We start from the raw sequence: 12,132 nt of genomic DNA, 5'->3' as shown, positions 1-12,132 counted from the left end.
TGGGGCAGCATGCAGAACTGCCTGGCTGTGCCACTGCGTAGGAGACAGAGTGAGGACATGCCGCTGCTTCCAGGAGCTGCTTGAGGTAAGCGCCGCCTGGAGCCTGCACCCCGACCCCCTCCCATGCCCCAACACCCTGCCCTCATCCCCCTCCTGCCCAACAAACCCCGTGGTCCCAGCCAGGAGCACCCTGCTGCACCTCAAACCCTCATCCCCAGAGCCCGCACCCCCAGCTGGAGCCCTTCCCCCTCCCTCCACATCCCAACCCCATGCCCCAGCCTGGAGCCTCTTCCTGCACACTGAACTCCTCATTTCTGGACCCACCACAGAGCCTGCATCCCCAGCTGGAGCCCTCACCCCCTCCTGCACCCAACCCCCAATTTCATGAGCATTCATGGCCCACCATACAATTTCCATACCCAGATGTGGCCCTCGGGCCAAAAAGTTTGCCTATTCCTGTTATAGACTGTAATCAACTCACCCCTTAACCTTCTTTTTGTTAAGCTAAATAGATTGAGTACCTTCAGTCTATCACTGAATGGTTTCTAATTCTTTAATCATTCCTGAGGTTCTTCTCTGAACCTCTCCAACTTATCAACATCCTTCTTGTATTGTGGACACTAGAACTGGACACAATATTCCAGCAGTGCCAAATACAGAGGTAAAATAACCTCTCTACTCCTACTTAAGATTCCCTGTTTATTCACCCAAAGATCATACTAATTCTTTTGACCACAGTGTCACACTGGGAGCTCACGTTCAGCTGATTATCCACCACAACCCCCAAATCTTTTTCAGAGTCATTTCTTCCCAGGACAGAGTCCTCCATCCTGTAACTTTGGCCTCCATTCTTTCTTCCTAGGTGTACACATTTACATTGAGCCATATTAAAATGCATATTGTTTGCTTGTGCCCAGTTCACCAAATGATCTAGATCTGCCTGTATGAGTGACCTGCCTCTTCACTATTTACCGCTCCACAATTTTTGTGTCATCTGCAAAATTCATCAGTTATTTTATGTTTTCTTCCAGATCATTGATAAATATGTTAAATAGTGTAGACCTAAGAACTGGTCATTGCAGGAACCCACTTGAAACACACCCACTCAGTGACAATTATATTTTGTTAGCCAGTTTTAAATCCATTTAATGTGCCCCATGTTCATTTTATATCATTCTAGTTTTTTAATCAAAATGTTGTGTGGTACCAAGTCAAACGCCTGACAGAAGTCTAAGTATATTACATATTCCACGGTCTTTGAAGAAGTTCAACAACTGTAGGTGCAGCGGAGTCCACCATCCTGGCATACATCACAGCAAAGGGAGTGAGAGAGCCTGGAGAACCGGTTCAGCTCAGGCAGAGCGACGCATCCAGCCTACGTGGCAAACAGCCGCTGCGGGATAGATTTTCTTATGTACCATAAATGAAAGAAGGTTTGTTTCAGGTGTTCTCAAAGCCGGAAAGAAAACTAGGCTTCTTCAAAGTTCGGGATGTTTAGATCCCTTCCTACAGAAACCTTCCTCTTAGCTATGATGTCCCAGTCTTTAATAATTAAAAATGTATGTCTGATTCATGTGTGTGTGATTGGCGTGGTGGGTAGTTGGACGTGCATATGGAACAACTCTAGATCAGAAATAGACAACTGTGGGAGGTGCAGGGGTGGGCTCCAGGATTCTGATATATTAGACCCACAAACGCAACCCAGCTTCATTGCACCAGTGCTTGTCTTGTGCTGAGAAATGTAGTGCAGAAGAAGGGAGAAAAGGAGCCTGACGGGATTGGAAAAGGTGGTGAACACACTTTCAACAGAATGAAAACAATCAAGGGGACTGGAAAGCAAATAATAGTTTATATAACACCAGGCTTAGCCACCTAAGCCATCCTCTCCTGATTATAGAGCCTTTCTCATCTAAGCCATCTGTCTGAACCCATCAACCAGAGTTGTTACTACCTATTGGCTGATTGGTGGTTTGTGCAACATGAGCTGCTGCTTTCAGTCCAGTTCCTTGTGACCAGCTGTCCACATCACACACAGCACCTTTGCTCACAGTCTCAGAAGTATGGCCAAGGATTAAAGATACCAAGGACACTGCACTGGTTTCTCCCCCTGAGAGGTGGTGTCTCTCCAGGGTACAGCAGAGACACTTCGGAAGGGAGTAGCATGTGGACAAAGCCTGCTTTGCTGTTGTCCAAGCTGTACCTGTTCTGGGGATATGTAATAAACTTTGGCCTAGAGGGCTGTCAATCCAACACCTTTTATGAACACTACCTAATTTATGAAACTAAACGGTTGCCATCAGACTGCTTCTGAACGTTCTTGCCCCTGTGTGCTTTGACTGTTTGCTCCAACCCTTCCTGCCCCTCCCTTCCTTTGTCCTTCCATCTAGCTCCTCCCATCATTCCACTGAACGATTTACATAACAAAATAAAAAAAAATCACTGAACTAACATGAAATTTGCAACCACCACACTGCATTGCTCACTCTGTTGTAGGTTACCTTCCCCCCCCCCCGTGTCTGCCTTGTCTGTTTAGACTAAGCTCATCAGAACAGGACTGTCTACTACTGTGTTTGTACAGTGCCTAGCTTGGGCGTCAGCAACCTTTCAGAAGTGGTGGGCCGAGTCTTCATTTATTCACTCTAATGTAAGGTTTCGCGTGCCAGTAATACATTTTAACGTTTTTAGAAGGTCTCTTTCTATAAGTCTGTAATATAGAACTAAACTATCGTTGTATGTAAAGTAAATAAGGTTTTTAAAATGTTTAAAGAGCTTCATTTAAAATTAAATTACAATGCAGAGCCCCCCGGACCGGTGGCCGGGACCTGGGCAGTGTGAGTGCCATTGAAAATCAGCTCACATGTCACCTTCAGCACGTGTGCCATAGGTTGCCTATCCCTGGCCTATCACAACAGAGCCCCAATCTTGGTCAGTTACAAGGCACAACCATAATAAACAGGATGAAAATAATATGAAATGATATGTTTGTACAGTGTGTAGCAAAACGAGACTCCATCCGCTGTCAGCCCCAGGACTCTACCGTAATAAATGCAATTAACCATAATGTTTGGCGGTAACCCTAATGAAAAAGCTTTGTATATAAACAATGCTAAAGAACTTCACAGACTGTGAAATATGTCAAAGTAATTAAAAAGCCCAGCCACTGTTTTTGCTTTTTCATAACCACTGTGTCCAGCTCTTTCCTAATTTGCAAGTAATCAAATTATGTGTCTAGAATACCAACATGATGGTGAGATAGGACCGATCATGACTTTGCCAGGTAACCAGTGGGTGAACAGATGACTGAGGGAACAGGTCATTTTATTTGTTTGTTTTTTGTGTGCGTGTACCACACACAGTATCCAAGCAATGCCACAAAGGAAATTGGAACAGGAACTGGAAGAGAAGGGGGCTCTTGTGTGATTTGTTTGGGTTTTTCATTAAACTCATCATGAAAACCTATTAAACAAAAAATATATAGGGCTATTCAAGATCAGACCAGGGTTTCATGTAGCAGGAAGTCCGGCCGGCACAAGAACCTTCTAATTTAATAACAAGAGAAAGAAAAAAAACCCTTTAACTTCCTTCCCCATCTAGGTCCACTGTAGCCCATACAGTAAGGTCCTTCACTGCATGTTGCAGCCAATCTCTGGTCAGGGAGGACGGAGCTGGCTCCAAAACTACTTTCAGCACCACAGAGAACAGTGAGAAGTCAGAGCTCAGAATAGAATCTGGGTCTCCCATTATCACTGCATATGGTAAAACAAATCAGTAAAAACACACCGGAAAGGCCTTTTGGTTCTCTGTGGCACTGTGACTAGCTTATCACTGATCCCTTTAACTGTAAACTTTGTCCTTCTTCTCCCATCCCCCATTACTGTTTGTTACTCTCCTTCATCTAAAAATTGCATTGTATGCTCCTCAGAGCAAAGGCCATGCCTTTGTATTATTCTGTAAAGCGCCCAGCACCCATTGTGGGATGTAGCAATTCTTCTCTTCTATACAGCTGCTTATCTACACTGCATTCATCACCATAGTACTGGAGCGCCTTCCAGTCTTGAGCAAAGGGACTGACATCTGTCAGATGTTGCTTGTTCTCTCAAGGATAAGAGTGAGACTTTGAACTTGGGCATATACTGTGAAATGCAAAACTGGACTCATCAGCTTTATTTCCTACTTCCTCTGGCTAATTAACTCAACTCAAATTTCACACTATGTTGTCTGTAGAGTTAGCACACAATGTGGATGATATTATTCATTCTATTATGGTAGTACCTAGGGGCCAGAGTATCAGGGCCCCCTTGTGCTACTCACTGTACTGCATATAATAAAAAGACAGTCCCTACCCCAATGAGCTTACAGTCTATCACTTCTGGGGGTGAGAGAATGGGACAATCAGCATAATAGTGTTTCACAGCATTTAAGGCCAGAAGGGACTATTAGATCATCTAGTCTGACCTCCTGTATATCACAGGCTATTAAATTTCACCCAATTAACCCTGTATTGAGGCCAATACCTTGGATTAGACTAAAATATTTCAAGTCCTCAAGAGAATAAACTGTTGTGTGCCACAGGCATAGAGGCCAATGTAATTGATTACATGAGAGATGCCGAGATGATCCTAGACGATCCGTGCTGCACATTGTAGAGGAAAGAGAAAAAAACCCAAGGTCTCTGCCAGTCTCATTTGAGGGAAAATTCTTTCCTGACCCAAATCTGGCAATCAGTTCGACCCTGGTCACGTGAGCAAGACTCGACACTAGCCAAGTATCTGAGAAAGCAGATTCTCTGCATCACCTCAGTGCACTTGTCCACCCCATCTGGTGTCCTGTGTACAGCAGTGGCCAATCCCTGATGCCTCAGAGGAAGGTGACACACTCCTCTATCCCTGCCAAGAATACATCTTGCCAATTGTGAATAGGGGTCAGGCGTTGTGAAATTCCTTCCAGACCCCTGCAGGTGACTGGCTGAAACCCTGAAGCATGAAGTTTGGTTATGGTCATTGTCTTAATGCAGAGTTGCAAGTGTTATGAGCATGTTAAGGACAATGTAGAGCTTCCTGTTCTCTCCATGGCACATGGAGAGAGGGATGAACAGTTGGATTAATAGATTCACAGCTCCTAGGCCAGAGGAGACCATCATGACCAACTACCCCAACCTCCCCCCATCTCTCTGCTGCCCTTGGCTGTAGAATTTCTCTCAGAAAGCTATCTGATCTCACCTTAAAGACAGCGATGGCGAGTCCACCACCTCCCCAATGAGCTGTTCCAGTGTTGCTGCTTCTTCCTGCTACGAAATTGCATCTCATTTCAAGGTTGAATTTATCTAACTTCAACTTACAGCCATTGGATATTGTTAGATCTTAGTCAGTAAGGTTGAAAAGCCCCCTCCCTATCAGCTTTTCCATGTCAATCCTCACAATCTCTGCTAAGACTCTTAACAAAACTCAGTTGTGATGATGGGTGTTTTTGCACAGATGAAACAAAAATGCAAAGATTTACCCACACCCCACTGGGGTCAGGTAGGACAGCACTACCAACCAAACCACCACGAGCATTTGCTTTGGCAAAACCCAAGTCACCTATCTGAAACAGAGATGGGCCCAAACAAGAAACACTTATCCAGTCTCTCGCACCTTCCTGAACCAGAGACGTTTAGGTCAAGTGGGCCTCGCATCCACATCACTCCTGGGTTAGATTTTGGGTTTTCCAAACCAATACCTGCCTGATGCAGAGGTTCTGCAAAACCCAAAGTGCCCCTGTTTTGCCCATCTCTTTTGTATATGTGTGGCTCCTAGGGGTTTCAGCAAGAATATATTTGCCCTATTTGGGCATTGCACAGTTGTCACGGAAATATCCTCAGCATCATTTACAAGCATGTTTTTTGTACTGGGTTGTTTGACACTTGTTCTTTCAAATAATGAATAGAAAATTGGAAAAAAGTGATACTTGACGCCCATTAAACTCTCTGCAAAGAAGTTTCCATATTAATTATTATACGACGTTATCACTGGTAAGATAATGTATGCTGTAATGCATTCTGATTCACTGCTAAAATGAAGCAATACAACTAGCAATTAACCATTAGAAAATTGGCCAGGATCTTATAATGAAAAATTCTACCACTATCTCTATTCTACCAAGGCTTAAAGACTGACAGTTTACTCAGGATAAATGAGAGGAGAAAGATATTTAGCAATCATCGTAATAAAGAAAATACGGCCAGAGACACCTGGAGAACAGACACGTTAAAAACAATTGCAGAAAAATTACTGGGACAGAATAGCTAAATTGAAATATACTGGGGAAAATAAATGTTAAAGATTGGGGCAGCCCTGCAGTTCAAAGATTGCTCCTAAAAGTGTCACTGGAAATGTCATAACCTCTACTTTATTAATAACAATATTTTCAGCAGTCAGAAGCAAATGGGGGGGGGGGGAGGGAGGGGAGAGCAAAATTAAGTAAAATGACACACCAGTCTAAGAAAAGGAGGGATGAAACAGCTACATTTTAAGAGACATAAAATGACTTTTAAATACGACAGACTCTGTACAGGTATAAAATGGACTACTGTTGCCTTGATGATTTGGGGAATACATAGGATATTACTAGCACTGGACTGGTCTGCCTAATTTATGTGCAGATTTACAAATCTAGGGTCCAGCTGATAGCATGTGGAACGCGACTGAAACCAGTGGGGCTCCCTAAGGACACACCATCCATCGCAGGAATCCAGCGCTATCTGTAACACAGGTAGGGACAAGCTCCCAGGTGAGGTGTGGGGGTGTGTGAGTTACATATTGGTAAGCAGATGGAAGCAGGTGAAAGGTACACATTAAAACAGAAAGTGTGATTCACATCCGTTTAGTCCCACAGAGTCAAGTACATGGCTAAACAAAACTGCCCTCTGCCAGGCCCTACAGCAGGGGTAGTTAATAGGCAGACTGTGGGTCAAATCCAGATGGCCAGATGCTTTCTAATAGACCCTGAAATCTTTTTATTTACTTATGATCGTTATTGTTACTGAGGTGTGAAACACGTTTCACTGGAGTCTGGATCTTGACTACACCTTGAGCAAGAAATTTGGACCTTGACCAAAAATAATTGACTACTCCTACTTTAAGGGCTAATTGCTCAGCGAAGCCAAACAGGCGGCAGGAGGCTAAGGAAAACAGGACACAGAAAGAAACCTTCAAGAAGCCGCTTTCCAAGAAAGCCCAATTGATAAGAAGATATCTGAGGGAAGAGTCTGCATCCTAAACAGGCGCCTGCCGGCCAAGGGATGGACACCCTGATCTCTTCAAGCAGACAGAGTCCCAAAGCCCCCCGAGGGCCAGCTGTATATGGTGTGTGCCAGCCATGCATTGGTACCGCTCCTGCTGGAGCTCCCCCAGGGAAGGGGAACCACTCCCTCAACATCTCACCCAGCTGCCCCCTACTCTTCAGGGACCACGTGCCCACCCAGGGGCTAGGGCTACTTACCCCTTCGGGGGGAAGCGCACAAGCCACCTCCCCTTGGGAGGGGATCGCCAGACCCTCTGCCCCCGCCTCCCGGGGGGAGTCCCCAGCCCCCTACCTGGATGAGGCGCTCCAGGGCTGGCCCCTTCAGGCACGTGTAATTGCCCAGCAGCTCCCACTTGTCCTGCAGCAGCTGCTGCGCCGAGTGGCGCTCGGCGGGCCCCTCCAGCGCCCAGAACGCCGTGCTGCCCAGCAGCAGGTAGCCCACGTAGGCCAGCAGCAGCAGCAGGGTCCCGGGCAGCCGCCAGCAGCGCCGCCCGGCCACGGCGTCCCCCTGCCCCCTGCACATCGCACCGCGGCTCCCCGGACTCCGGGCGAGCACCGGCCGGGGCCGGAGGCAGGCAACGCGTGGGGCGGGGAAAGGGCGCTGGAGGCGGCTCCAATGTAGCCCAGGGCCTCCCCGCCTCCACGCCCTTCAGCGGGGATCAGGGGGACCCAGCCCCATCCCAGTGGTGAGGGAATCAGGAGCATCTGGCACCCCCGGAAGTGGTGGATCAGGGGCACCCAGATCCCTCTTCAGTCTCCATGTCCCGCCCCTCCGCCCCGCTCTCTGGCCCCACAGGGGCCTGACCCATGCGGATGTAGTTAGTTTGTCCTGTGGCCAGCATAGGAGCAGCAGTTCTGGGGCACCACCACAATTTCCCAGGGGCCAGATGGGAAAAGCTCCAGCTGATATTACCAGTCCCCTGAGCCATCCCTCCCTCTTTTGCCACACTCCTGTAGCCCTTTTCTGGGCTGTGCCTCAGGGTTTCCTTTCCGAAGGACGGCGTCACCATGTGCTCCCTAGCTGCAGACTAACAGACTCTTCAAGAGTGGTTCTGGCCACTCAAACTTTCTGGTGCCCTCTGTGCCTTGTTGCCCTCAACCAGTCATTTTGCTTCATGGTTCGCCATCCTTGTCCTACAGTGTGTACCGCAGAACCAGTATGTTTAATGTGCATCCCATCTGACTACTCCTGACCACCAATCTCATTATTTCACAGATAGTCCCCTAATAGTGCCCACCTATCCAGGTCTTTCTGTGTTTGGTTCTTTACTTCTACTCTAGTTGTTGGCCAATCTAGTGTCATCCACAAGCCTGGAGTCTCTACTAGTGAAACCTTCCTCTGAGTCCTTTATACTTGGGAATGAAACCAGCAGGCCCTGTGCCACTTTCTGAGGGACTCCACTCATCATCATCTTCCATCAGGGGAAACTGACCTTGATCATCTAACCCAGTGACACATTCCCTGTGGTCTGAGAGGCACTTCATGGTGATCTGCAGAGAACGGGCTTTCTTTCTTTTTTCCTGCTGCTAAATCACATTAAAAAGGGAGTTAAAATATTTTCTTAATATGACTTTTCCATGTAAGTGATGGATGAACTTGACACAGGGCTGATAAGTGAAGGTGAAGGGGGGGGGAGGAGTCCTGAGGCATTCTCTCTATCAAGGTGTGGTCCATTCTATGAAAAATATGAGACCTCCCGCCACCCTCATCTAACCTATTCCTTATCCATACAGGACTGGTGCCTTCTATGCTGAATTTGCTAATTTGGTGGATTAGCCTGTTGTGCAGGACTGTGTCAAATGCTACCCTGAATTCAAGTAGAGTATATACAGTATGCCCCATCACCCCAGACTAATCTCTGTGGTCTCCACAAAACAAAGCAAAACAAATAATTTTTGGACACAAGCTTGACTAATTTAGGGACAGACTGTGACCATGCAGGGGAGTAAGAGGCACCCCTTAAATCCCTGAGAAAGCCTCCCAGACCTTGTGTCTGTTTAGACCCCAATGCCCAGAACAGCGGAAGTGGAAGAGGAGAATGGATGGATCCTTGGCTGCAACCATTTACCAGTACAGCTGAGCTGGCAAAGGGACTTTGTAATTTGCTGCTGGTACAGAGGGTGGAAAGGAGAGCTTCAGGGCTGTGCCTAAAGGTGCAATCTAACCCTTTACAATTAAAGTTGCTCAGATGCATTTTCTAATAACACAAATATTACACATCAAAAGAATGAGTTAAGGCAACATTCACACTCAACATACAAGCAGCCTCCAAGCATTAAATCACTACCACAGTGACGTTCAACCGTACCAGCAGCATAATAGTCTCTTTCACATGCTCACTTTCAGTTCAAGAATCATCACTTGCAATGCATGCATCAAAGAACTGAAAATTGCACTGCACAGCCTTACCTCTTACTTTCCAAAGTACTGTTATTTAATAATTGCATGTGAGTTATAATCTTAAAATTAGACGTCTCCAGATACCATATGTCAGAGGGACAAAGGAGGAAAAGATGGTTACAGTCTGCATTGCCTATCTTATCAAAAACACAGATACATTTCTACTATATTTTTACATTATGACCATATAAAAACCAGATCAGCTGCACAATGCATACTATGAAACATAATCATGCACAAATATTACTGACATGCACTTATGCTATTTAATACATATATTAATGATAAGATATATAAAACAACTTAACAGGTGAGAGTTCAAGTTTTCTGTCGAGAACCGAGCCCATTTTCAAATCTAAATCAGGATACCCTTGTTAGAAGGAACTGGGGGGAAGAAAAAGCTTCACCCCAAAAGCTCCTAAAAGGGGCCACTTAAATACCAATCATTCATAAACTAATAAATGGATTAAAATGAAAATCCCCAGCAAATTCTTTCTGCACTCAAAGAGTAAGTGTCATAAGTCTGGGGAGGATACACTGTATTAAGGATTTTCAACCTTTTTCCATTCAGGACCCAAAAAACACTTCCAGTTTCCTGTTCAGGATCCACCTAATATCCCACAATCCACAAGATTCTGAGACTGGGGCCATGACAAAAAATTGCAGGTGGTATATTGGTGCTCGGGGACTTGTTGCGGTGGGATGGTGCAGAGGTTGCCAGACTTGGAGGGAGATCTTTGGGATGGGTGTGCTGGCGGGCTTTCTAGTTAGAGGCCTGGTGCCATCCTGGTGGCCTGGTTGGGGATGGAGTGGCAGCTGCTGGTGATTACCTGCTCATGTATCCACACAGTGCCCAGTTCTGGGGCAATCCTGTTTACACAGGCTGCAATGCCAGCTCCACAACTTCAGGAGTGCTGCTTCCCCTGCACCAGAGCCGAGCACTTTACAGGAAGTTGAGAGAGGTCCACTCTGTACAGGAAGCAGAGATTGCATTGTTAGCAACAGGAATAGGGAGGGGGCAAGATACTCCTTTCCTGTCCTCCCCTGGCTCCTTAGTGACCATACCATAATAATGCCTGGCCTGGCTCTTATATAGTGTTCTTCAGCAGTAGATCTTCTGCCATTTTATTTTCCTCAGCTGGTAGGTTGTGCCTCAGCACCCATCCCCTCAGAACTCATCTGAGGTTCAAATTGCACCCACTGAGAAACACTGCACTCTTATTCATACATAAAAAAAGTATTTTGTCCCTGCTTTAAGTGCAAATTGCAATGTAACCTGAACAATGGAGCTGTTATGGCATCACTATAATCTTTAGGCTCTTGTCCAAGGCTTGAAAAATCCACTGGAGAGTGGTGAAAAAGAAACTTTTCCCCCTGGTGAGTGTGAGGAGCCTTAAATCATCAGCATCTGCAGAATTTAAGATTTTTCTTTCTTTTGTAATTTGTTTTCTAGCCATTATGGTTGTTAAGAAAACCTTTCATGTCTGAGCTGATACAGCATTAATGTATCTTCCTGAGTCTGCAGACAGACAACTCCAGAATCTCTTCAGCTACTCGGAGTGTTGTCAAAAGCAGCAGCAGCAGCACTGTGAACGTAACAAGTCTCTGGACGCTTTCACTTTTACTATTCAGAACTAGGGCCAGTGGGGATTTTTTTGATGAGTCAGTGTGTGTGTGTGTGTGTGTGTGTGTGTGTGTGTGTGTGTGTGTGTGTGTGTGTAAAAATGCATCATCATCAAAACCAAAATTGTTTGTGAATCAAGGTCAGTTCTGACGAATCTCCTGACTCGAAAAAACGTTGAAAAAAAAGTTTTGAAATTGTTGAAATGTTTCTTTGATGTTTTCAAAACAAAGAATTCCAAGGTACTGGTTCGGAATGACTTTTTCATTCAAATTTTAAGACTAAAAAGAGTTAATCAAAGGGGAAAAAGGGAAACAAAACATTTAAAAAATCATTGCAGCAAAATGTTTCAATTGACCCAAACCAATTTGTTTTTCCCATTTCATGAACCTTTTTGAGATTTTGTCCTAATTGGGGATGATACAGATTTTCAAATTCTTCAAAATAATTGTGGGATCGGAAAAGGGTTTACTGCCCAACTCTATTCAAAATCATGTGGGTGGCACTGGAAACTGACAAAAATCATGTCAGTGTTGCTCTGCTGCTGTTTGGCAAAGCCAATGGCTAGCAATGGAGCTATATACTGGTAGGAGGACTGGGCTGAGGAAGTGGAGACTCCAACTGCAAGCTGCCAGGAGGCGGGGAGAGAGAGAGAGAGAGAGTGTGTGTGTGTGTGTGTGTGTGTGTGTGTGTGTGTGTGTGTGTGTGTGTGAAAATAGAGTAGCAGAGAGCTCCCCAACATGTAAGGCACATGTTGTATCCCTGGTCTAGTCATCTTTGCACATGTTTACCACATTGTGTGGCAGGCAGCACAATGAAAGGTATTTTG

The 12,132-nt window shown here is 45.6% G+C and overlaps 1 protein-coding gene across 1 annotated transcript in view; it reads right to left on the bottom strand.

The window, feature by feature from the left end:
• KCNK17 (potassium two pore domain channel subfamily K member 17) overlaps positions 1-7,819 on the bottom strand; it is a 47,774-nt gene extending 39,955 nt beyond the window's left edge. The window contains exon 1 of the mRNA XM_054021572.1: positions 7,574-7,819. Coding sequence (XP_053877547.1) covers positions 7,574-7,804 — 231 coding nt within the window. The 5' untranslated portion in view covers positions 7,805-7,819. The remainder of the gene's footprint in view (positions 1-7,573) is intronic.
• Positions 7,820-12,132: the final 4,313 nt, after the last annotated feature.

Source organism: Malaclemys terrapin, chromosome 3, assembly GCF_027887155.1.
Source record: "Malaclemys terrapin pileata isolate rMalTer1 chromosome 3, rMalTer1.hap1, whole genome shotgun sequence".
Classification (NCBI taxonomy): domain Eukaryota; kingdom Metazoa; phylum Chordata; order Testudines; family Emydidae; genus Malaclemys; species Malaclemys terrapin.
Note: the sequence above shows the minus strand (reverse complement) of the source record. Positions and strands in the feature narration are given on the sequence as shown.